The 27,022-nt window shown below is 39.2% G+C and overlaps 1 protein-coding gene across 1 annotated transcript; it reads left to right on the top strand.

Annotated features, from left to right (window-relative positions):
* The first annotated feature begins 3,268 nt into the window (after positions 1-3,268).
* PPP2CA (protein phosphatase 2 catalytic subunit alpha) lies at positions 3,269-25,173 on the top strand. Its single transcript, XM_026507985.4, has 7 exons — positions 3,269-3,776; positions 17,517-17,726; positions 20,562-20,735; positions 21,484-21,573; positions 22,316-22,477; positions 23,565-23,683; positions 24,417-25,173. Exons 1-7 carry the CDS (start codon positions 3,675-3,677, stop codon positions 24,487-24,489), a joined length of 930 nt encoding a protein of 309 aa, XP_026363770.1. The 5' UTR covers positions 3,269-3,674; the 3' UTR covers positions 24,490-25,173.
* Positions 25,174-27,022: the final 1,849 nt, after the last annotated feature.

The following is a 27,022-nucleotide window of genomic DNA, read 5'->3' as shown; positions in this document are numbered from 1 at the left end:
TAACACTTTACTACTTACTGGACATTTAATATATGCTGTGTTGTATTTTACATTTATAATTTCACTTCTCAGAAGAACCCTATTATTTGCCAATTACAATCATCCCCACTTTATCAATGAGAAAACTGAAACTCAGAGAAGTTAGGTAACTTGCCAAACTTCATGCAGAACCAGAATTCAAACCAGGTTCATCTGACTCCAGAGCCATTTCTTTTTTTTTTTTTTTTTAGATTTTATTTATTTGACAGGAGATAGCACAAGTAGGCAAAGAGGCAGGCAGAGGGAGAGGGAGAGGGAGAGGGAGAAGCAGGCTCCCCACTGAGCAGGTCCAATCCCTGGACCCTGATGATAGGACCTGAGCCAAAGGCAGACGCTTAACCGACTAAGCCACCCAGGCGCCCCTCCAGAGCCATTTCTTACCTACATGGCTCTACTTTCTGTCTCAGTAAGCTTAAAAGTCAGGGAACTGGAAGGAACACCAACAAAATAAACCTAATGTAAGGCCAAGAGAATTGCTGACAAAAAGATTTATCTCATTCCTTCTCCATGTTTAATGTCAATTTTTATACTTTGGCTAAGATATCTATTATAAAGCTATTTGCCAAAGGTCATCTTCCTCCTACCCCACCCCCATCATCAGATGATTTTTATTTATAGTTATGTTTAAACATCATAGGCAACACTAAGACTTGCTGTATACTGAATTTGCCATCTGAGCAAAGATTCTTTCTCAAAGCATATTTGCTTTATTCACTCTCTGGTTTTTGCCAAGAAATTAAAGGGACTTTTTTTTTGGTTTGCTTTTAACTTTTTGTTCCACATATTCCTCAGCTCTAGAATTTAGACAGGTCTAATTAGTCAAGACCAGATTAATCAAACTGAAGTTTTAGATCCATGGCTAGTTTGAGTTCCGCAGAGTAGGAAAACATTCTAGATTCTTTCTAAAGGAAAAGACATTCTGATTTAGTTCTGTATTGTTTGTAATCACATATGCTTTACTTCACGGCTTGAATGCTAATAAGAGCTTCCTAGAATTCATTCCTTAAGAAGTTAAGTCATGGCATCTAATTATTTGGCAGGATGTTTTAAGTATATATAATTATATCTTCCCTCCATTTTGTGGTGGTGAGCCAAGTGATCTGCATCAAGAGAAAATAAATAATACCTACATTAGGGCTACCAACTAGGAGCTCACATAACTTTGGAAAAACCTACTCATTTATAATCTTTACACATAGTAGGTGCTCAATACTTTTTTTTTAGGGTAGATAAAACCCATGAGGTTTTTATTTTGTTTGCTTTTTTTTTTTTAATCACACTTCTGACAATATAGCATTTTCTAAATTTCCTTTTGAAAGGAATTTGTTTCTCATGGGAATTATGGTCCATGGTAACTACCTTGTAAAATGCTGCTGCAGATGCTTAAAATTTTGATGTCCTCAGTACACATTTGCACCCATTCAGGACCTCCGATACATGAATGAATGCAGCCTTTAGGGTGCTCAATACTTTTTAATGAACCAAACTAATATCACCCCCACCTTTCTAGATAAGATAACAGGCAAAGGGAAATCATATTGATCTTGTTCCATATTTCAGTCCTTGGAGGTTAGTTGTGTGAGTGTGGCTGAGACCCTGCACTTGGAAGTATAAAGTTTCAAATCCTGATCACTACCTTGGAAGTCCCTTCTCTATTCTGAGTGCTTGTCTGCTTCTTGCCCTATGAGACAGGACCAGTTCTCACACAGTACAGGGCAACAGTGAAGAGTAAGATGACCCCACACTGGGCATGGCTTTATAATCATGAGCACTAAGTGATGATTTTTTACTCATACATTCTACATGATCTTAACTCTTACTCCCCTATTATTTGGGGATGATAACTGCAAAACATGGTCAGAATTTGGGCTAAAATAACTTTTTTCCCCCGGACTGGTAAATTAAATACATTATAAGTCTTTGGGGGAGTAGATCTGAGACACTTTCCTCTGGGAGCGTGGCTGGGAGGTAGAAGGGGAGGCAGAATTGTCACTTTCAGTCTGGGAAGGCCAAGCCAGTCAGCCTTGCTAAGCAGGTTGTCTTGGATGAAGGACAATTTTCAGTCCCACCATTGGCTGATCCAGGCCTCCAGAGCTTTCTTCAGCGTTTTGGTTGGGATGATGCCCTCAGAGATGTAGAGTGAGCGCTTGGGTTCAGCAGGGTCCACTGCTATTGGGGGTGGGAAGTCTAGAAGACCAGTGACCAGAGTCAGCGCTTGCCTTGCGCTTTAAGGTTAAATGTCCTTTGGAAAGTTACATCTCTCAGGTCCTGTGGACATCATACTCTCTTTTCTATCTATTCCTAGACTATTGGGACAATACAAGCTTCCACCAGGGCAGGATACCTTGTCTGTTTGGATGACCGCTCTTTCTCCCAAGCGTGGGATCCAGCACATAACTGGCGCTTTATGGAGCCAAATATTTCTGTGAATGCAGGAACATGGGGATGTGAAAACATTCCACAAACCCCAAAGAGATTCATAGCCAGACCGAGATCCGAGCCTAAGGTATCTGAGCTTTCTTTAAAGCGCGTCTTGTAGCCGCTTCTAACACCCTCGGGTCGCCGTCCCTCTAGAAAGTAGGCCAGAGAGGAGCCTCATTCCCACAAGGAACCCGAGTGGCAGGAAGGCGCACACCTGGGTCGGAAGGCAACAGCGGGCGAGGCTGCGTGGGGCGTGTGGAAGCCAGGCGCGCGGTCTGAGGCTCAGAGAAAAGCCCAAGGCTCGGCCGCAGGCATCGCGCCCAACAGGACACCTTAGGCCGGAGGACAGGTGTGTGCGGGGGGAGTCAGGTGCACTACGCGGCACTCCCAGGGCAGACACACCCTCCTCCGCCCACGAGTGACCTAATTACAAGGTGCCTGCCGCGCCCAGAGGCGGAGGTGGCCACTCCAACCAGGCTACCACTTGGCGCCTGTTCCTGCCGCCAAAGATTTGAGTATCCCATACAATTTCAGCGCATCACAGGGTCACAACTTTAGTTTCTGTGACCTGGGTGCAAATGCGGGGTGAAGCGCAGAGCCGGCTCACCTTAGGGAAAAAGTCTCCGGCAGCTAGGTTCTCCCCCAACACCCTCCAACCCCGGGACTGCGTCTGATCTACGCCGGCGCCCGCGCCGCGCAGGACGTTGTGTTCTGGAATTAGCCCAGTTCCCGGCTGTAGGAACCGCGCTTGCCTTCACTCGATCTTCCCTTCCCCCCTCAACCCCTCCCTTCTGGACGACCACGCCCTAAAAGCGAAGGTGCCTCAGTTACCAGCCGGCTACGCTGCGCCTGCGCCTTGGCCCCTGGTTCCCGCCCCCCCGTTGGTTCTGGCGGCCGACCAGGGTTGGCTCTGCAGTTGCGCAGCTCTTGTCCCGGCCCTTCTACCCCGCCGCCTCCTGACGCCGGGCGTGATGTCACCACGCCGGCGGCCGCCATTACAGAGAGCCGAGCTCCGGGACTAGATCGAGCGGAGGAGGGCAGCGGCCGGTGGCCGGGTACTGCAGGGAGAGTCCCCGGGTTTGCGCTAGCGCCGAGCAGCCGCCAGCAGCCACACAGGTACCGCGGGAACCGGCGGCGGCGTGTGCGTGTGGCCCGTGTGCGGGCGGCGGCGCGGGAGTAGCGCGGAGCGGCAGCCGGTTCGGGCGGGTGGCATCATGGACGAGAAGGTGTTCACCAAGGAGCTGGACCAGTGGATCGAGCAGCTGAACGAGTGCAAGCAGCTGTCCGAGTCCCAGGTCAAGAGCCTCTGCGAGAAGGTGAGCTTCTCTCCGGCTGCGGGAGGCGCCGCGGGCCGAGCCCCTCGGGAAGGAGGCGGCCGTGGGGAGGGTGCAACATGGCGGAGGCAGCCGGCCCGGGCCCCCCGAGCCTCCCAGACCGGCGCCCGGCGCAGCCCGGTGGCGGCTCCCGGGCGACCCGGCGCCCCCTGCCTCCAGCGCAGGGATTGGTTGTCGCCGCCACCGCCGCCTAAAATGGCGCCGTTCACCCGACTCCGGGGCTTCGGAGCCTCCTGGCTTTGGTGCTGGGCGAGGTGGCTGGGGGAGCAGAGACCCTGTATGTTAGGGTCGGGGACGGTGCCTGTAAGAGGACTTGGGTTCTACGGCCTGGGATGCGGGCCTGTGACTCTACTGTGAGGTGGGTAAGAGCCCTTTTACTTGTACTCGGGCCTCATTCTTCGATCCAAAGCTGCCCAGAGGATCCACCAAAGGCAAGCTCGTAGGCCGGATCCCAAGACCTGTCTAAAGGTCGCTCACCTTTAGTACTATCCCTCGTGGTTTGTGTTATACTCACCGAGCAGAGACTTTACAGAGACTGACTTAAAAATGTGTGTTAATAAGAATTTAAAAATAGCATCTCTAACCTAATTTCTACGAAGGTCATGGTGGTAGGTGCAGGGAGGAGTACAACTTGGGTTTCATAGTTGGAAGAAATGGAGAATTTGGTGAGTCATACTACATAAGGAGCTTTGGGATTGGAAATCAAGTGTCAGTTTAATCTATGATTTATATGCTGACTCAAATTGGGTACTGTGAAACCCTTCTGTGAGCTAAACGTACTTGGCATTTTGCCATCTATTTTTAAAATAACGTAAACTGCGAGCAGCGAATTTTGTATACTGGCTCTTTGTTGGGAAAGTTACTTGTTTGTATTTTTGAGGCTCTAAGTAGCGATAGTAATAATAGCTGTTGATTGAGCTTTTACTATGTCCCAGACATTGTCTTAGTGTTTAAATATCTTACAGATGTTGAAAATGGAATGCTATAGTTCCTTTAATAAGTCCATTTTAAAATACCTAATTCCGTTTTGTTTTTACCTAGGGTTGGTGAAACAGGTAGCCTGTGGTAGCTATTGGCTGTGTTGTATTTTTGAATTCTTATGACTCAGTTTTCTAGTATATAGAAAATGTTTATCCCCACTATAAATAGTTTAACTTCTCTTGTCAAAATTAACTTGGCAGTATTTCATTTTAGTGCAGAATTGCGGATACCGTATTTGCATTTTGTGTTAGTGAAGAGAGTTATTAGAGAGCAATTATGCTGACTCGTTTGCGGTTTGATGGGAAAATTAGGATCATGAGTTTGATGTATATTCTCCTAAAGCAGGCTTTTTCAGAAACTGTGCTGTGAATAATTGCAATTTAAATGAGTCAAATTCAGATTTATTTATCCTTAGCCTGAAAAACTCTCCTACTAGTTGATGAGGTGGCAAATTATCTATTGGAGCTGAATTTTAATGTTAGCAATGTATTGAGCCTTTTGTTCCTTCTTTATCCTCATCAAATAAGGATGGTGTTTGTATTAAGGGTTTAGAAAGAGGCTTTTAAAACTTAACGTATGTTGTCAAGTCCTAATTTCTAGGTGCTATTAAGTGATGGTTTTAATGACTTTTAGGGATCAGTACTTTATATAGACTTTGAGTCAGCATTTGGTTAGATGACTAGTCATTTGTGTAGAAAACATTGGAAGAGAGGTAATGATGTAATTGGAAGACCACTGGACTTCAAGTTAGACCTGGACACTAGTCCTCTTTCTGCTGCAGAGTAATTGTGACTGACCTTGGGACAATCATTTAGTCCACATTTTGCTGTTTAAACTAAAAAGTTAAAATAGATGTTCTAAGGTCCCTTCTAATCTGAGATTATATAATCCAATTTAAATTAGTATGTTGTGTTTAAATATTGAACACCTATTAACTATCCACGATTGCTTACTTTTACGAGAGAAAGGAAAAGCAATAATGTATAATCATGTTTAATCTCAAGGAGCCTGAATTTAGTTGGAAGTTAGTAGTAGGTGAACCAGGGAAGTAAAGGGTTTGTGTTGGAGACTGCGGGAGATTAATATGTGTGCTTAGTTTGGGTGTGTAAAGATGGATGAATGTGGTCAATGTGATTGCTTTCCCCATCTTTGTAAAATGAAGGTATAGTGAGATTAAACAATTTATACTTAGATCTCCGTTGCTTATCCAGTATGTCCAGATTTTTGTTCTTAGAGCCAAAAAGGTGGAAATAATATTTGAAGTTAGGTTTCCAAGAAGTGGATCCTGTGAGGGAGAATATTGTGCAGTCTTCATACTCTTTTTAACTTGCACGTTTTTGAACTTTTGGAACTATGTTAACTTTGCAAAACTAAATTTTAAGGCAGCTTTTTAGGTACGTGAAATGTGAGTTAGGATGCATGACTCGAAATGATTTTTTGTAGTAGGAAACTAAAACAAAAATTCTCTTTTCACTCTTAATTGAATAGCCAATAGCACAGATAGTGAAAGCTACATATTTTGAAAATCTTGAGGGAGCCATTTTTCATTTGTATAATAGTTTTTTCTTTTAAAGAAAAGATACTTGTTGGAGATAGGTGCTTGGTAGTAGTTGATCATTTCTTTAATTTTAAGAAGGAAAAGTAATACAAAAGCCTTCCTTTTATCTACCTGAAGGTGCTGATCTGAATGAAATATTTAAATGGTAAAGATAGAAGTATACCATGAGAGGTCATGGTGATTAAAAAATTCAGAGACCATTATTATGGTCTCCCATTAGCAATTAACAGTGGTAGGTGTTCAAAATGCAGAGAATCCAGGTGTGTATTTATAGACAAGGTGAATATGGTTTTTATGCAATTGACTGGTTAAGCGTTTTTCCTTTCAGGGTGTGATTAAGGTTTATATCAAAGCCAAGGTGATTGTGTATGGAGTTTACTTTGTCATTTTGGAGATCATAATTTTAGTTGATTGTGGAAAAATTTGTGATGAGTGAATGCAGTTTTGTCTCAGGTATAGTTCTATAGTCAGTAACATGACTACATTTGTATAACTGGACGGTATGTTTCCATTTACAGATTGGAAGAAGTAAATAGTATCAACTACAGTAAACAGTCTTTTATTATGTGACTTCACCAGTGGTTTAATTTAGGTATGATTTTTGGCTTTGTTCTTTCAGGTCTTTCCAAACTTGTGGAGAATGTTGTTTGATAGCCAGTTGTTTTTTTTTTCTTTCCCCAAAGGAGTTCTTTACCTAGGTATGCTCTTTTCCATTGCTCTGCAAACACTATAAATAAAATGCAGTCATTAAGGCCTCACATTTGTTACATGAGTATGGGAAAAAGCAAAGCCTCCTTCTCATTGGATGAGCTGCAAAATGCTTGGCCGAGGTTAAATTTCTATATGAAGTAGGTAATAAATTTTTGTGTGTCTGTATGTGTGCTTAATTTAAAAGATTGTTTGGGGACACCTGGGTGGTGTAGTCGGTTAAGTGTGGGACTCTTGTTTTTGGCTCAGGTCTTGATCTCAGGGTCGTGAGATCAAGCGCCACATCAAGCTCCACACTCAGCTTGGAGGCTGCTTGAAATTCTTTCTCCCTCTCCCTGTGGCTCTCTCGCTCTTGCTCTCCCTCCGTCTTTCCCACTTGCCCTCCCTCTCTTCTTCACTCACACTCTCTTTGGAATGGATAGATAAATCTTTAAAAAACAACAAAAAACATTTAAAAGGTTGTTTGGCTCATTTCTATAAAAGTAATTTGAATATTGAGAACAAACGGGGAAAGTATGATGCAGAACGATGTTTGCACCATATTTTCACATACACGGTTCTCTTAACAAATTTATGAGACAGTTATTATCCTCAGTTATAGATGGAAATCAGAGGCTCAGAAAAGTAAAGTGACTTGACTTCGGGGGCTAAACTGAGATTGTGCAGGCTAACAGATTCTCAGCCCAAGTGTTCCAGTGTTGCTTCACAGCCTCCTCTGTCTTGTCTTAGGTGGTGTTAATAATGAAAAATGGAGGTGAATTGGGGTCAAACTGAATTGTAGAATCAATAGCTCTGTAAAATAAAGCATTATTTTTATTCTCATTGCTTAAAAGCTTACTATTCATGTCACGCATTGTTGTCTTTGTGCTGGAGGAGGAAACAGTAATTATTCAATTTTGAGTGTGGCTGGCTGCATTTGCCCCTCAAATAACATTAGTGAGAGGAAAATGCCAGTTCATTTTCTGTGTATCCTTAGTGGAAGTCATGGTCTAGAAACCGAACTTTAAAATATTCCAGGAAAGCATAACTAACATTTCTATTGTTCAGTACAGTTTGTAAAATGCCTTTTTATCATGGCTTCCACAGTCAGATCTATATGTGCTTGTGTGTGTTTCATGATCTCCTACTCTTGAAGCAGTAGTGCACTTGGTTTGGGTTGACTTAATGAGGAAGCATCGAAAAGGTGAACAGTCCTACTATTCAGAAAGGTCTCCCAACTCTCCTTTTGTTTTCTCTGTCAAAGTCAGCAGTTCTGCTTGCAAATATTGGCAGGTGAAACTCGTGCTAGAAAGCATGAGGGGCACTGGAAGAGTGTATGGGTAACATTTGTATCAACTGTGAGGTGTCTCTCTCCCACCCCCTCTTTAATGGCAGAGGCTATTGCTGGTAGTGTTGTAAGTCATTTGTCAATTACCTGTGGAGTATTCTTTGTTTAGGTTGGAGGATGTTAGCTAGGAAAACCAGGAGATATTAGGGTTGCCTTAAGGTAATGGTAGGGAGGGTCTTTTTTGAAGGTGCTCAGAAGAGAGGGAAAGTTTGGTGTGGCAGAGAAAACTCCCCCCCTTTGATTTTTTTACTTTTTTGATCCATCTCTCATTTCTTTTTTTCTTTTCTTTTCTTTTCTTTCTTTCTTTCTTTTTTTTTTTTTTTTTACGTTACTCATTTCTCATTACCGTCCTTGTCTGAAAAAACTTTCAAACTGCACTTTCCCACACAAGTGAGATAGGAATTGGACTAGAACTATGAAGGGAAAAGATTTTGGTTTTTTGATGTTTTAAATAGCTTTTCTTTCAGCTCCTGGTGCAGAAGTGGTAGAAGAAACTGAAATAGAGGTCTGGCTGCCAGTAAATGGCTGGGGATGGATTCTGAAAAAAAAATTGTAAAGCGCAATCTGGGATTAACTGCTTAATTTCTTAACGATACAAAATAACTATTGCCTATTTACATATTGGTAGCGTGGTTTAGGATGGATGAACAAGGCAGTGACAGAGGTGTGTATATCTGAATCTGGGTGTTTTCTAAACTGTATGTGACCAGTTGGCCAGTCACTCTGGTACTCCATGTCCTCACGTCTGCTTCGGTCATTCAGTTACTGCTACAGATGGGAGTATGGCTGACATTGAGGGGGCTGCAGGAAGATTGAAAACCTTCTTCCAGAGCGCTCCTGGGAGACAGTTCATTTACCTAGAGTTATATACAAAGTGTAGTTCACAAAGACTATGGAGTGTTAGTGATGCTATTAACTATGTGACAGTGTATGTTTAGTTCTGGAATTCATTCAGTCAAAATTTATTAAGCTCCTATTATATGCATTGCTCATTTTCACTATTTAGCTTTGTCTAAATAGCATTATTTTAGGGATTTGTTAGTTTTTTGCTCTAATATTAGGGTTTCACATTAGTCAGGAGGTTGAACTTGTAGTAAACTCCAAAGATGGGAAAGGTTTTAAAATATTTGTGCTAGTGGTGATCAAGTGTGTTTCATTAGTCTGCTGCTACCCATTGTTTGTAAACTGGCAGTAGTTTCCACTACCTGTTTCTGTTGGGAGCCTATGACTTAGTGAAAAGGCTTAAGAATTGCTTTAGTAAAATTTCAGTGCTGGAAGGAACCTTTAAGACCATCTAGGCTAAGTCACCTGGTACAGATGAGGGAGGAAACTGAGACATCCAGAGTGGTTGAATATCATTCACGATGGACTGTTGTGAGAATTTTTAAACAACTACATATATACCAACATTTCTCTGTTCAGATTATGTATGTATTTTCTCCTCTGCAGGAATGATTGGGAATTTTTAATTCCTGCACATGTGTATTTGACAGAGGTGAAAAAAAATCAACTTAAGGTTTTTTTTTGTTTTTTTTTTTTAAGATTTTATTTATTTGTCAGAGCGTGCGCACACAAGCAGGGAGAGCAGCAGGCTGAGGGAGAAGCAGGCTCCCCGCTGAGCAGGGAGCCTCATGGGGACATGATCCCAGGACCATGACCTGAGCCGAAGGCAGACGCTTAACTGAATGAACCGCCCAGGTGTCCCTTAAGTATTTTCCTTTAATACAATTTTAGGATAATCCCTCATACCTGACCATTTTCTTTTGGTTAGATTCTGACCTTAACAGTAACTACTAGTTCCTAGAACATTACATGGAGGATTATAGTACTTCTATAGTATAATCACACAGTTAGTATACATACAGTATAATCATACAGAAGACCAAAATGTTTCATAAAACGTTAGAGGCATCTGTTTGGTGTAAATAATGAAAAACAAGTAATACGAAGAAAGGTTTGATAAGTTGAAGATTAACTCAGGATTTATTTGCTTCCAGGGCTAGTAATGTGTCTACATTATGTATCACACCAAAGTAAAAATCTAGCCATGTACACTAGTTTGTCATGAACCTTAATTTTTTTTTTGCACAATTATGAAAATCAAGAAAACCCACCTTTCATAAAAGCAGTATGAAGGAAAATGAAATTCTCTTATGATATTGAAAAAATTTATCGTTGCTTGCGAATTTGCCCTTTTTTTAAAGATTTACTTAGAGAGAGAGAGAGAGAGTGGGGTGAGGGGCAGAGAGAGAGAAAATCTCAAGTAGACTCCCTGCTGAGCCTGATACTGGGCCGGATCCCACCACCCATGAGATCATGACCTGAGTGGAAAGCAAGAGTCAGATGCTTAACTGACTGAGCCACCCAGGCACCCTGTGAACTTGCTTTTTTAAAAAGTTTTCAAATGTTTATAATTTGGAAACTGAGAAGTAAAATTCAAAAATTAGTTACCGCATTTTTTTAGGTTTGCTTCTCTTATGTCTTTATGGCTGTATTGGTAGAAGATATACTCAATTGTGATTAAAGTGTGAAATGTTTAATTTATGTGAAATAGAGTTCCAGTGAACGTTTGAATTAATAATCAGATTTTTAATAGAAAAATATCTAAGAGCATCATTTAGTTTTCTACTGATGCTCAAAGAATCTGTGTGGACAATCTGTATAAGAGGAGAAATAAACTGATAGTAAATAAACATGGACTAAAAAGTTTGAACTCCCCAATGAAAAGTACCAGTTAAATCAGAAGGTAACATTTTATATTTGAAGTAGATGAGAATGGGTGCATTCTAACATTTATTATTGTGTATATAAGTTGGGAATAATTGAGCTTTATAAACTATATATGTACTCAAAATAACGTTCACGTATTTTGCTGTGTATCCCACAATTGAAAATCTCCTGAAAGGAGGTAAGTCAAATAAACAGTACATGTTGGGAGGATATTATATAGCATTATAAAATTATCACTATAATGCTATAGGACATTGGATTCATGAATATGAACTTTAAAGATTTTATTTATTTATTTGAGAGAGAGCATGTAGTGAATGAGTGGGGGCAGGAGCAAAGGGAGAGGGAGAAGCCGACTCCCCTCTGTGCCGAGAGCCCCACATAGGGCTTGATCCCAGCATGACTGGAGCCCAAGGCAGAGGCTTAACCAACTGTGCCACCCAGGCGCCCCCATGAATATGAACTTTAAGACAGAAATTGAGACATTTACCAATTTAAGCACGAGGTCTGTATGTGGGTAAAGACTGGAAAGGAATACAAAGAAATGAGAGTAGTTTTTGTTGGTGTGGTAGGTTTTAAGATAGCCATGATCTATCAACGTTTTAATGTTCTCCAATGTTCTCATACAAAGACGTTTTACATAATTGTAATCATTTTGCATTTTAAAAATGTTTGCTTGGTTTAATAATAAAAATGCTTGAATATGTTGTGTGACTTTATTTAATATAAAAATGCATAAGTATCTTTTTCTACGGTACACATTAAGGAGAAATTATACTGCTATTGTGTGTCCTTAAGGAAATTAATATATAAATAGTTTGTAAATCTGTTGTTGGTTCCTGTTTTTTTCTCTTTTACTTGTCTTCCTTGAACATCTTGACTTGGATGATTTTAGGAGTCTAATTTAAATTTGCTTTTTTGTGGGGTGCCTGGGTGGCGCAGTCGTTAAGCGTCTGCCTTCGGATCAGGGCCTGATCCCAGCGTTCTGGGATCGAGCCCCACATCAGGCTTCTCCTCTAGGAGCCTGCTTCTTCCTCTCCCACTCCCCCTGCTTGTGTTCCCTCTCTCGCTGGCTGTCTGTCTGTCAAATAAATAAAATCTTTTTTAAAAATTAAATTGCTTTTTTGTAATTTCATGTTATTGTGGTTAGGATGGCCCATACCCAAGAAACCTGATGGTAAGTTGGAAAATAAAATTTTAAGATCTCTGAATCTGAACTCAGAAGGCAGAGAGGACGTTAATAATAAATTAATGTTCCTAAAGATTTCTTTTCTTCAAGTGAATCTCCAAATTGTTTGAATTTTAGGACTGTAGAAAACTTTTAGTTAAGCTCTTATTACTGTACTAGCTTATTCCAATTTTAGCCTTGTTCTATGAAGTTTTATATTACATCTTTTTTCCTTGAAATCACTGATTTCAGTTTATGCCATTTGAATTTCAGTAGGGTTCCTACTGAAGAATCAGTAAATAAAGAAAAAAACAAGATGGTGCTGACTACACTATTTTAAAAACTTTATTTTAATTATTTTTTTCCCACATGTTTATTAGCAGAGACTTTTTGAGTCCCTCAGAAATGTTTTAGGGGAAGCAAAAGTTTGGGGTGTGTATCATTTGCTTTTGCTTCTTTGCATAATTCAGGTGACATGAGGCTTTAAATTACAGGAGTCAATACTAGAAAGTGAAAAGGTAGTTATTGAAGTATAAACCTCTCTAATGTTAATTAAGTTGCTTTGAAAATCTGGTTCTGTCATTTACCTTGAATATTAAGCTAGACAGTTGAAGTTGTATATCTACCTTAGAAACTGATGGTTGGTGAAGGCCTGCAGGTTCTAAAGGTGACTCAGATCGCTTCTCGGCCTTTTGGCTAAGATCAAGTGTAAAGATGACTCATTAGGGGTCCCATTAGGTGACCCATAGAGGGGTTCTGTCAGGTGTTTCTGAGACTTGAAAGGCCTGACTCCTTGTGACAGCACAGCTTCTCAGACATTTCTTTTTCTGTGATTAGTTTTTCTTGACTAAAATAATCTTCAGTGAGGACATCTGTAACCATTATTGTTCTGGTGTTCTGGGATAGTACATTTTGGTGTAGTGATCCTCTGAAAGCTGAGTTAAGACCCAATAAAAGTATACTTAAATTCTTTGTAAGCTTGAGTTTTTGTTGTTAAAATATACTTAATAATTGGCTCTGTGGCATATGAACATAATACTGTTTTCTCCAGAATTTAATTATAATTGTTCTGGTCTGAAATTTGGTAGGAAGAGAAGAACGAGCTTTGGCTTTCCCAGGCGTAGAAGTTATGTTAGTTTACTTTATAAATACAGTGTTCTTTCCTTCTTGGAGGACAATTTTGTAATGTCAACATAAAAAGAAGCTAACTGTTAGAACTGCTAATAGGTGTCTACTTCATGGTATCTTCTTTCAGGAAGTGTCTATACCAGATATATACCAGGGAGCAAATACTAGAATATATATATTGTAGTATTTTTACCTTTTCACCTTCCCCCTCCCCATATTATGATCTCTCAGGGAATACTCTACCTCCATCATGAGAAATTAACCAGGTCTATATGTATGCATTATGATCTCCCTAAATATGGATTGTTGGAGAGAAAAGCAGGCTGCCGAATAATACAATTCCTAGTTTAAAAGTGCAAAGTGGGGGGGGGGGTGCAAAGGAAACGATAATGTTTTTGTAGGCATATAATATGTATGTAAAACTTGTAAACAGAGTTTCAAAAGGATGTACGTCAGAATACTTTGCCCAAAAGGAGTGGGATTGTGGAGAGTGGTCAAAGGGACATTTGGTTTTATTTGCTAATTTTTTTTTTTTTTTAATTTCAAAGGATGTGTCACTATAACTTGCACAGTTTTAAAAGCAAAATTAAAGATCAGGGAGCCTAGCTGGCTCAGTTGGCAGAGCATGTGACTCTTGATCTCAGGGTTGTGAGTTCAAGCCCCGAGTTGGGCTCCACCCTGGGAGTGGAGCCTACTTAAAAAAATAAATGAATGAATAAATGAAAGTAAAAGTAAAGATACAGTGTTTATCATTGTTATATGTCAAAATTGAAATAAAAGGAACAACTGGCATGTAGGTTTAATTGTCCTTTTATGATTTGAGTAGAAATTTTGAGTAGATGGTAATAAGGAACTTCAGGCAGTTGTGAGTGGCAACTTTTTATCATTCATACGGAGAATAGCCTTGCAGGTAAGCAGATGTCAAGAGATGTATTTTGGAATTTAACTTCTCATAGACTTGCAAGATTTATATAGTGGTCACCATCTGTTTTCTTATGTCATTGTCCTTTTAAAACTTTTGAGTAACTTGCAGATTTCTTTGAACTGGGACCTATCATTTCATTCATGGCTGTTTTCATTACTATGTGCCAGGTGCTAAAAACACTGGACATGGTATTAATGCCAAACAGTCTTACGGAATATGCCTAGTGAAATTCTGCTTTTTAGTAATAATAAATCATGGGAGATTGGAATTACCCTAGCGAGATGGATTATACGTATTTCTTGAGAAATATCACTTTTTGAGACACAGCGGAAATTTTTTAAGCTTAAAAATAGAACAAAATAATTTTTGGATGTTAATGATTGGTCAGTGTCTTGAAATAGGCCCCCCAGATGTTTGGAGACTTGAAAATAATGGTTCTTAGGGGCGCCTGGGTGGTTCAGTTAGTTGGGCATCTGCCTTCAGCTCAAGTGGTGATCTTGGGGTCCTGGGATGGAGCCCCACGGTAGGCTCCCTGCTCAGCAGGGAGTCTTCTTCTCCCTTTGCCTCTGCAGCCACCCAACCCCCCCCATGCTTGGTCACTGTCTCTCAAATAAAATCTTTAAAAAAAAAATGGTTCTTAAACTTCACTGCACCTAAGAAAGCACTGGGGTGGAATAAGGAGGAAGACTCAAAAGAATTATTGGTGCTTGGATCCCACTACCAAAGATTCTGGCTTGAGAGAGGAGTAGCCTTAGCATCTGTGTTTTTTTTTTTTTTTTAAGAGCTTCTCACTTTATTTTTAATATGTGGCTAAGGTTGCATATCACTGCCTTAAAACCAGTCCTTGTTACCCTTGCTTAAAATCTAAAGAGCATTGGGCTCGTTAGCAACAATTTACTATGACAATTTCACCTCATGTTCTAGTGTGTTGCCTTCCCCTGATGCAGCCTCCCACTGTACATTCTGGAACACCATTTCATAATGCTAGCTGCAGATAGAAGAAAATGCTCAATAAATGTTGAGTGTATGAAATAAATACTTTTAATCCATTTTCAGAACAAACTTCTTTTACCTTCTTGGCTTAACTGAAATCTGACTGTTCCTGTGGAAGTCCTATACTTTCTCTAATAGCCTTCCCATATAGATGGGTGCTGCCTTCTTCTACGATAAAATTCCCTGATTTTCAGGCTGCTTTTCTCTACCTAAATACCCAGGTGCCTTTCCTTACTACTGTTACCTATTATTTCTTCATTCTCCAGAGAACTTGGTGCCAATTTCCAGGCCTGTACTTCTGATGTTGTCCTGAGAGACATCCATGGCTTTCCCCGAAGATGACGTACCCAGTACCCCAGTATAAGTTCTTGATTCATTCAGCAAACAGATAATAAAATGCCTTTTACACCTCAAAGATTGCCCTAGCGAGGTGCTGTGTATGCAGTGGTGAATTAAAGGAACCTGGTGAACATTTTTTAGCTCTTAACTTGGACAGTTGGGTGGAAAATAGATCGGAGGCAGAAGGAATGGAAGCAGAGAGTTCATTATGGAGACTAGCACATAATCCAGGTGAGGTAATAGTGGCTTCGACTGGGGTAGTGGCAAAAAAGATAAAAACAGATTGATTTGAGATATGTTTTGCAGGGAGACTAGGCAAGACTTGTTGGTGGATTGGTCACTGAATACTAGTGGCCTTTAAGCTCTACTCTGTCTCAGATATTGACATGTATATCTGTACCTCTGAAATCCTAAATTCATTCATCAAGTTTTCCACCAGCGGATCTTTGTTCTAGTACTGCTTTGATTTGTTCTTCAGTCTATGTCCATGCCCTATTCTCCTCCTTATTTCTTTCCTGGGATGACCAGCTATCATGGCTTACTTGAGTGCAACTGAGGCATTTCTTGGGATGCCAGACTTTGAGCACTAAAACCAGGATAGTTGGGTCACCCTGTACCTACCCCCCCTCTACCCTTTTCTCTCCTCTTAAGTGGTATGCTTCAGCCATGTAAAGTTTTTCCTCTTCCTGAGAATATATACACATGATCGCACCTTGCCTATTTTGGACCTCCTCCCATTTCCTACTCCCATCCCCTTCTTGTAACTGACTCCCACCCATTCCTTGGACCTCAGGCGGTTTTCCTAGCTGTCCCAATTTGTGATCCGGGAACGCTGCTGCTTACTCTAGCATGTTTTAGCACTTGGCCTGATCACTTTATTGTCTGCTGCTGGTGCTGCACTGTATGCTTTTATGGGCTGTCTTGTTCGTTGTGATATCTTATTTAAATGGGTCTCCACGTTTACTTTGTCCCTTTTTCCCTTTCTTTATCGCTTAACACAGCCTGTACTTTGTTGCTTGGTTACTTTGTTTGTGGTCCTCTGTCCCCAGTGACTGGTCTTGTATGCTGTGGTCCCCCAATGGCTAGCACAAGGCCTGACACATAGTATCACTCAGATGACTGAGCAAGTGAATGATGGTCTTCCCTAGTGCACTTTGGTTTTGAGGGTAAGGTAAATGATCAGTAAATGTATGTTGAATGACTGACCGGGTTTCAGTTGAGTGAAATGTTACACTGCCCTTAAAAGTAATGTTTGAATTTGTGATTACATGGGGGAATGCATATGCTGTCAGACAACTTTATAAAAAACCATGTGTATTGAATAGTTACAGTTGTAAAACAAAAAGTTTGTATTTTTAGTATTAAGAGTATAAAAATAAAGGTGAAATTTTAATGTGTCGTTCTCTCCCCCCCCCCCCCAAAAAAAAAACCCAGTTAAGCGGGAATTAGAAACCTTTCTTCATATCCTGGAACCCGGAGTGCCAGCATATTATAATTAGAACTTTAAAACTAAGGAACTAGGTATCTGAATGTCTTGTTCCATTTTCATTTATCTTATATGGCTGGTAATAATAAACTATTTAGCATTTAGTTAGATGGTAACTGAGAGGCCTAAAAACTGATAGTGATGAGAGGAATGGAACTATGCACCTTGATACATGCTTTTTCTAAGTATCAGGAGTGAGATAACCAGTAGGTGGAATCTGGCCATATCTTGCCCTCTTACTTTCATGGAATTATCAATGCCTACAATTTCGTCTTACACTGAGTCTGCTCTTTTTTTAAGCTACATTAAGTTTAAGTAAACATCTTTGTTAATGTTGTTTAATGCCAAATGTATTGGTTTATTTTATCTCCATCTGTAGGCTAAAGAAATCCTGACAAAAGAATCCAACGTGCAAGAGGTTCGATGTCCAGTCACCGTCTGTGGAGATGTACATGGGCAATTTCATGATCTCATGGAACTGTTTAGAATTGGTGGCAAATCACCAGATACAAACTACTTGTTTATGGGAGATTATGTTGACAGAGGATATTATTCAGTTGAAACAGTTACTCTGCTTGTAGCTCTTAAGGTAATTTCAGTTTTGTTTGGGGGCATTTTGTGCTGGGTGAGACAGCTTTGTTCTTTTTTCCCCCCAGTGGTTTGTGATTTTCTCTGAATGTTAAGTTTTAGAATAAAAATCCATATTTAGGAATGCAGGTATTCAGGTTTGGGACTTATAAATCATATGTCTGTCTTTATTCTGAATAAGGGGATGATACAGAAGGTTATTCTCATTCAAATTCTTTGAAAAGTGTTAGAAGACTGGTCAGATAAAAATGTTTCTTCGGTGAATCAGGGTGTGGGGAGGTATTATAATTACCTTTCTAGATGCTTTTGAAATAAAAGATACTAAATGTCAGGATGTTTACATCTTTTGACACAGTAATTCTATAATTAGACTCCTACTGAAGAAGGATTTCAAGAGGAAAAGAGCTTTATTTATGTGAAAACATTAATTTCTGCATTATGTTTAATACTAGAATAAAGATTGATCTAAATATCCAATAAAAGTGAATATCTAAATTATGATTTCTGTGGAATAGTTTGCAGCCATTAAAACTTAACAATCTAGAACAATAGGAATGATAATTAAAGCAAATTGTCTTAGACCAATTGTAGCTGAGGGAATTGTACAAAGATCTGAAAATGAGACACAGTAGTAGTCACTAGTTTTTAGAATGGTAGCCTTCTGGCTTTCCTTGGAAAGGAAGTATGATTTTACCTTTAGGGGAGATTTTATTAAAGAATGTTCACAATGATACTGGCTGCCAGAAACCTCTAATACTGCAAAAGTGGTAAGATGTGGTTTTGGCGAGAGCTGAATTTTAGGCAATATATAATGTATATGTTTATGAAGCTACTAGTCTGAATCATGTAACATGCTACAAAACGTTTTTGGAGGATATACTAAGTTCTGCATCTATAAAATGAAGCGATTGGATTAAATGATGGAAAGTTTCTCTAGGTACTGTGAAAACAACCTTGCAAGCTAATTTGTACTTAAAGCCCAGGATGAATCCCAGTGCTTAGCAGAGGAGTGAATATGCTGCCTTTAAGAATTTATGTTTAAAGATTATGGGGCTGAATTGTGCCGCATACACCTCGCCCCCATTCATACATTGAAGTTTTAACCCCCAGTACCTCGGAATGTGGCTGTATTCGGTGATAGGGCCTTTAAGAGGTAATTGAGGTAAAATGAGGTCGTATGGGTGAGCCGTAATTCAATATGACTGGTGTCCTTGTAAGAAAACATTAGGACCCAGATACAGAGGGAAGATGATAAGAAACATGGAGAAGATGACCTTTTATTAGCCAAGTGGACTGGCCTTCAGAAGAAACTGACCCTCTTCACACTTTGATCTGGACTTCCAGCCTCAAGAACTGTGAGGAAATTAATGTTTGTTGTTTGAGCTGCCCATTTGTTCTACTTTAGTTATGGCAGCCCTTGCACACTAATACGGGTGCACTGGGGGAAGGAAACTTAAGCAAGTAGTGCTAGGACAGTTGGATATCCATATACAAAAAAATGGACTTAGGTATCTCATACCATACAAATGGATCAAAATCAGGAGCCTAAATATAAGAGCTAAAGCTATGAAACTTGTAGAATAAAGCATAGGAGAAAAAAATTTGTAACTCTGGGTTAGGCAATGATTTCTAAGATATGATATGAAAAACACAATCCATTAAAAAGATTGTTATATTGGACTTCATCAAAATTAAGATTTTTTTGTTTTTTAAAGTATATCACTAAGAAAAAAGTATTTGTGTTCATATAATAAAAACCTATTACAATTCAATAAGAAGATTAAAAATGGACAAAATATTTGAATAGGTATTTCACCCAGAAGATATATGAATAGTCAATAAGCACATGAAAAGATGCTCAAAATCATTAATCATGGAAATGCAAAGTCAAGTCACAGTCACACCCATTAGAATGGCTATCATCAATAAGGCTGATAATACCAAGTGTTTATGGAGAGATTAGAACCTTATACCCATACTGAAACCCAGCAGTTATATTAGACTAGAAATACGCCCAGGAGAAATGAAAGTGTATTGTATGTCTGTACAAAAACTTAGAGGCAAGATGATTATAGCAACATTTTCATAATACTCAAAAACTAAACCATTCAGATGTTCTTCCTGCTGGTGAATAAAGAAAAAAAAGTGGACTAGCCATGCAGCGGGATACTGTGCAGCAATAAAAAGGAGAACAATAACAAGGATCCACTGATATATACACAGATGAGCCTCAAAAATAGTCTGCTAAATGCATAAAGCCAGACACACAAAAAACTATGTCTTGTATTAGTCCATTTATATGAAATTTTACAAAAAGATCTCAAAAGAGGAAATCATGAGAGCAGACAGATCACATAAGTATATAGTTTCTATGATGAGTGTTTAAGAAATATGGAAAAGACAGAGTAAATCAGTGGCTGCTGGGAGTAGGAGTTTGGGACAGCCCAGCGGGGATATTTTTGGACTGATTGAAAGGTTCTAAAATAATTGTGATGGTTATTGCATACCTACAAATTTACCAAAAGTCATCTGACTATAGAAAAAAATTTCATGGAGTTCTACAGCTAATGATTATGCTTAGTAAAGTTGGTAGCAGTAGGAGTTTGATTGTAGTTGAGATGGAGTTTGCCGATACTCCGTGGACAGATGTCTGTAGATGTGGGGTTTCATTACAGTGTGCGGGGTCATGGGATGGTTTTTTTCCCCCCTCCAAAATTGGAACTCTAGATTTTCCTGCAGAAAGTTTGCTGAATTGTCATTTGGTTTTTGAAGGAGCCAGGTATTCATACTGTTTTCTGTTTCGTTGTTTCAGTTATTTTCTGTTTTGTGGTTTCAGGTTCGTTACCGTGAACGTATCACCATTCTTCGAGGAAATCATGAGAGCAGACAGATCACACAAGTATATGGTTTCTATGATGAGTGTTTAAGGAAATACGGAAATGCAAATGTTTGGAAATATTTTACAGATCTTTTTGACTATCTTCCTCTCACTGCCTTGGTGGATGGGCAGGTATGTAGGTCTTCCTAAAACTTACATTGCTGGTTATTTTCATGAACCTGCTTTCTTAATGTTTAGGTGCCAGTCATCTTTCCACCCACACATCCCTTTTAGATTTCTGAAGTGCCTTCTTGTATCAGGCACTGAACTATATGTTGGGACCACAGGAATGGAAGATGTAGCCCATCCATCCTCTCAGGGTTGTTTCTGGACTAGTCATGGAGATGTAATTAGCTATTTACTGGTCCATGTAGAGGGGTGCACAGAAGACATGGCAAGAAAATTCTATGAGAAGGATGATAGTCTGTGCTGAGATTAAGGTCAGAGAAATGTTTTCTGGGTGCAGTAGCAATGATTTCTCAGGAAGAAGGGGAGTGTATTCACTAGATTAGAGTGGACTGGAAGAAAGACAGCCCCTGCAGAGACAAGCCTGATTCTGGCAGAATACAGAAACGCTAGTCACACCAAGTGATGGGCTGCTGCCTGCAGCTTGCTTTTTTTTTTTTTTTTTTTTTAAGATTTTATTTATTTATTTGACAGAGATAGCCAGCGAGAGAGGAAACACAAACAGGGGGAGTGGGAGAGGAAGAAGCAGGATCCTAACAGAGGAGCCTGATGTGGGGCTCGATCCCAGAACGCTGGGATCACACCCTGAGCCGAAGGCAGATGCTTAAGGACTGTGCCACTGCTGCCTGCAGCTTAGTCCAGAACGTTTAAAGTTTCTTCTGTGTGAGGTTAACATTATTAACCACTCTTCCAGATATTCTGTCTACATGGTGGCCTCTCACCATCCATAGATACACTGGATCACATCAGAGCACTTGATCGCCTACAAGAAGTTCCTCATGAGGTATTGCCTTTTTTTGTTTTTTTAATGAGTTATTGACTTTTATTTGGTAATAAAATCTTTTCAGAAAACCTTTTAGAGAGGAAAAGTTTTATTGTAACTTACTTTCTTATGTGTGTTCTCTCCTTTAATGCTCAAAAATGACCCCATGTGATGTGAACACTTGTCAGCAACCTCTTTAAAAGCTAATATTAAGAAACCTGTCAAGATCACAGCACCTTTCAGACTGGGCTTGGAATCTTGGTTGTTGTCTTTAGAGCCTCTGCCTTAATTACTTGTCTATACTGTCTGACATTGAAATTTGCATACTATAGGGCTTGTTGCTCTTGGGGCTCATTGACGTAGGATATGCCTCTTAAAAACATTTGGAAATAGTTTATTTATTTGACAGAGATACTTGACTTTTTTTTTTTTTTAATATTTTATTTATTTATTTGACAGAGATAGAGACAGCCAGCGAGAGAGGGAACACAAGCAGGGGGAGTGGGAGAGGAAGAAGCAGGCTCATAGCAGAGGAGCCTGATGTGGGGCTCGATCCCATAACGCCGGGATCACAACCTGAGCCGAAGGCAGACGCTTAACCGCTGTGCCACCCAGGCGCCCCTGAGATACTTGACTTTAAAGCAGAACCTTAAACTGTGTTCAGCAAATACCACTCAAAGTGTGACTTCATAGGGTGCTCCCTCTGATGAATTACTTAAATCATTTTTGCAAGAGGCAGTTTAAAACTTAACTTGCTTTTTAGGGTCCAATGTGTGACTTGCTGTGGTCAGATCCAGATGATCGTGGTGGTTGGGGAATATCTCCTCGAGGAGCTGGTTATACCTTTGGGCAGGACATTTCCGAAACATTTAATCATGCCAATGGCCTCACATTGGTGTCCAGAGCTCACCAGCTGGTGATGGAGGTATGTTCTCTTCTCTAAATCTGATTTGCTTTTTAAGTAAACGTAATGAAGGAAGATATTAGGGAGGGGTTTTTTTAGTGGGGAGGGTGCTAATTAATATTAATGAGGATACTCCATGTTTCCCTTCCAATGAATTTGCCGTTGTGGCCTGAGCCTTTACAGTAGATGCACACTAGAATTAAAATCTCAAGCTTTTGATCACAGTGAGTTTCATAGTTGATATGTTTTCAGAGAATTCATAATGACTGGGTAGTGCTTGGTATTTAAGCCTGGGAAAGTAAGGTGCCGGGAGCAGGGGAGGAGGCAACGTAACATTTTTTACTTCAATTTTGTTTATTTCATGTATTCAGCATGTGTATGTATGGAGGAGAGATTGAGATGAAATACCAAAATGTTTCAGCGGTCCTTTGGATGATAGGATTATAGGTAATTTTAAAGAAGAAACTAAAAGGGAAATGGGATGTTGATTAGCATACTTATAAAATTAGGGTCCTGTTTAGATTAATACTGGTAACAGTTGTGATTATTATAAAAAGTATGACTTCGCTAAAGATAGGGAACAATATTTGTGTACAGTACTTAAAAAATAACTCATGTATTCACATGGACTTTGACAAAATGAGGCTGGAGATCCTAGAGGCCTGTTTGCTTTGTACCTGGGCAGTGACTGACTTGGGGACCTTCACCTCTGACTGAAGGAATTAATATAGTTTTGGTCTTGAGGAGTATGTTATCTGCCTCTACGAGGAATGGCCATATACTTGTTCTTGGATCTTGTTTAGGGCCACGGCAGTGGGAAGCTGATGAGATACTGCTCTTCACAGAAGGCCAGATGACTTTATTCTTTGTTGATTGGTTCTGTTTTTTACTGTTTTTTCTATTTACAATCTAGTTTTCTAATTCAGGAAAAATTAATTCATGTATTTTTTTAAGTTGTACAGAGTACAGAAAATTATTAAAATATCTGGAAACAAAACATTAATAGTTTTTAAGCCTTTTGGAAGGGACTTTTTTTCTTCTTGAGTCACATTGAGTTGTGTAAATAAGGGAGTGAAATAGGTTTTTATCACCTTTCTTTGCCTTTTAGGGATATAACTGGTGCCACGACCGGAATGTAGTAACGATTTTCAGTGCTCCGAACTATTGTTATCGTTGTGGTAATCAAGCTGCGATCATGGAACTCGATGATACTCTAAAATACTCCTTGTAAGTATTTACACCTAAGTAGTTGGCTGCCCTTACAGTTGAGTCACACTGTGTAGTTGGAATGTGAGGTTTAAGAGTTGAAGAGCTCATGCTAAATCTAGATTCCAGTTTGATTTTTATGTTTCCTTATTTTTTTTTAAAGATTTTATTTTATTTGAGAGAGCGAGTGCGAGTGTGGGGAGGGGGCAGAGGGAGAGGTAGAGAATCTCAAGCAGACTCTGCGCTGAGCACAGAGCTCAGTGTGGGGCTCAGGTTCATGACTGAGCCACCCAGGCGCCCCTGTATTTCCTTTTGAACAGACTTAGGATATGTTGAAACTCATCAGTAGAAACTTGTCCTATATAGACCCCAATGTGAATTATTAAGATTTTAACTTTTAAACACATGTTTTTATTGTGGGGTTAATAAAATAAATCCTGATGTTGAGATTACAAATACAAATACATTAGGCTCTTTAAATTTTATTTATTTAGTAGGACCCTTCTTTCAAATAGAAGGAATCCTGATGTATAAAAATTCTGTCTTAAAAATTCTCTGAAGTTTGCCTGGCTTTTTGAGGAGGCACTCAGTTAGAAAACTTAAGTGGATGATTAGGCTACAATTAGGATTCTGTTCCATTAGAGGCAAGCTGAAATTGTATAGGAAAAAATTATAAAGTTTCAAAGACTAATGTTCTTGATCGTCAGTACATTGATAGATGGAGTATAAACAACAAATACGTTTTGTTTTTCAGCTTGCAGTTTGACCCAGCACCTCGCAGAGGCGAGCCACATGTTACTCGTCGTACCCCAGACTATTTCCTGTAATGAAATTTTAAACTTGTACAGTATTGCCATGAACCATATATTGACCTAATGGAAATGGGAAGAGCAACAGTAACTCCAAAGTGTCAGAGAATAGTTAACATTCAAAAAACTTGTTTTCACACGGACCAAAAGATGTGCCATATAAAAATACAAAGCCTCTTGTCATCAACAGCCGTGACCACTTTAGAATGAACCAGTTCATTGCATGCTGAAGCGACATTGTTGGTCAAGAAACCAGTTTCTGGCATAGCGCTATTTGTAGTTACTTTTGCTTTCTCTGAGAGACTGCAGATAATAAGATGTAAACATTAACACCTCGTGAATACAATTTAACTTCCATTTAGCTATAGCTTTACTCAGCATGACTGTAGATAAGGATAGCAACAAACAATCATTGGAGCTTAATGAACATTTTTAAAAATAAGTACCAAGGCCTCCCCTCTACTTGTGAGTTTTGAAATCGTTTTGTTTATTTTCAGGGATACCGTTTAATTTAATTGTATGATTTGTCTGCACTCAGTTTATTTCCCTTCTCAAATCTCAGCCTCATGTTGTTCTTTGTTATTGTCAGAACCTGGTGAGTTGTTTTGAACAGAACTGTTCTTCCCCCTCCTATAAGACGATGTTACTGCACAAGAGCACTGCAGTGTTTTTCATAATAAACTTGTGAACTAAGAACTGAAAGTCAAATTTTAATTGTATCAATGGGCAAGACTGGTGCTGTTTATTTAAAAGATACATCAATTGATAAATTTTAGAATTTGTAGAATTCTAGGTAAAGAAAAATAAAAATCAAGGTCACTATATAATCTCTCTGGTAACTCCTTGACATTCTTCAGAAGATTTTCAAGACTTATTTGTAATCCAGGTAGTACAATTTGTCAGATAGCCAGTGTGCTCTTCGTGGGTTCTTCTGCATATTACCTTGTCTACAAGAAAGGAAATCTGTGCAACTACAGTAAGACTGGACTGTAAGACCATAGAACTTGAGATTTAAGTGTTTTGGTTTTTGTTTTAATAAAACATCATGTTTTCAGGTAGAGCGTGACAAACTAATGTGTCTACTTCTCAGTGCAGTTGCTGGTTATAAATATCATATTGCTCTGTATGTCAGATGGACTCAAAAAAAATGATGGACGGATTTTGTACATTGCTTGTCATGTTATCTTAGAGTTAACTTTGTCTCAGATAAAAAAGCTGTTAAAGTATTACCCTGTATTAAGCTCTTTAAGTGCTACTAGTTAAACCAAATAGAAAACTATTGCTAGATCACGGTTTGGTGTTATATGCATTCACCCAAGGACAAAAATGGCATTTGAAATGAAGTGGGAGTGCTAAGCACTTAATGAGTTTTCCCCACCCTTTTCTCCTTTGAATAGGATTAGGAAGTTAAAACAGTTCTTCTGTGGAAACTAATATTTGGTAATCTTCAGCTATCAGGGTAAACTTCAGGGCACTTAATCATTACTTGTGTGAATGTAGTAATAAAAGTTCCTTTGCTTTGTATTGTGTTGAATTTGGAACTGATAAGGAAGCTTTCTCATAGCTAAGATGCTTTAGGAAAATACTCAAAGTACACACACTCTATGTTAAAAAAAATGATCTAGTTTCTATTTCTCTCTCTGATCTAATTGACAGTATTTTTGGTGGCTTGTGAAGTTGATGGTCCAAAGCAAAAAGCCCTGTTTTTCTACATGTCTCCATTCCATTTTATTTTATGCTTTCACAAGAAACACATCTATGTGTGTTTTTGCTTTCTCACTTTATGCCCTTCCTCTTTGAACAAATAATATATCCGTGTGCAGTAGTTTTAACCTAGGGTCCAAGTGTTCTAGATACCAAGCAGCTGTTTTTCAGGTCCTGTGGTAACAGAACTGACTTTGAAAGAATGCCTTTCTTCTAATCAACATGCGGTACTATCCTTCAGGTGTACAAATTCTCTAATTCTTATGATTAGCAGAAGAGGGTTTGTGGCCAAAATGGCTTGGGTTTAGAATGGTTTCCAGAATTTAAACTAAGTTTCTAATTCTACAGAATGATTGGGCGTTAGCCTTCTAAACTAGAAAGTGTTTAGTAACCTGCCTGATTATGAAGTGGGTTAAAAAAAAAATGCTTTGGTAAGTATAGTAATTTCCCTTTAGAAATATATAATTGCTGTTGCTGATTTCTCAATTAGTAACAGATTAAAAGATAATTTTTATAATAAACTTTTTAAAAAGCTTTTTTAAAAAAAAATCAAACACTTGTCAACTAAAAATGAGTGCTTTGAGATTTCTATACCCATGACTTGTAGAAGTTTGCTTTGGAACTTTGAAGGGTAAAATGAAATGGTAAAATGCTGTGCTCATTTCTTAGATGGAATATTCTTAGCAAGCATAGGTGACTTTTTTCCTTTTCTTGGTTGCAGTGGATACTTTTTAAATGCAAGTATAGTTAGTATTATTTTTCAGAAAGACTTAGCTTTAGATTAGTAAGGCTGGTTATTTCTGTGGTTCTTAGCCTTGATCCCACATTCTGATTTAAATTGGAGGCA

The sequence above is a fragment of the Ursus arctos genome, unplaced genomic scaffold (assembly GCF_023065955.2).
Source record: "Ursus arctos isolate Adak ecotype North America unplaced genomic scaffold, UrsArc2.0 scaffold_5, whole genome shotgun sequence".
Lineage (NCBI taxonomy): Eukaryota > Metazoa > Chordata > Mammalia > Carnivora > Ursidae > Ursus > Ursus arctos.
Note: the sequence above shows the minus strand (reverse complement) of the source record. Positions and strands in the feature narration are given on the sequence as shown.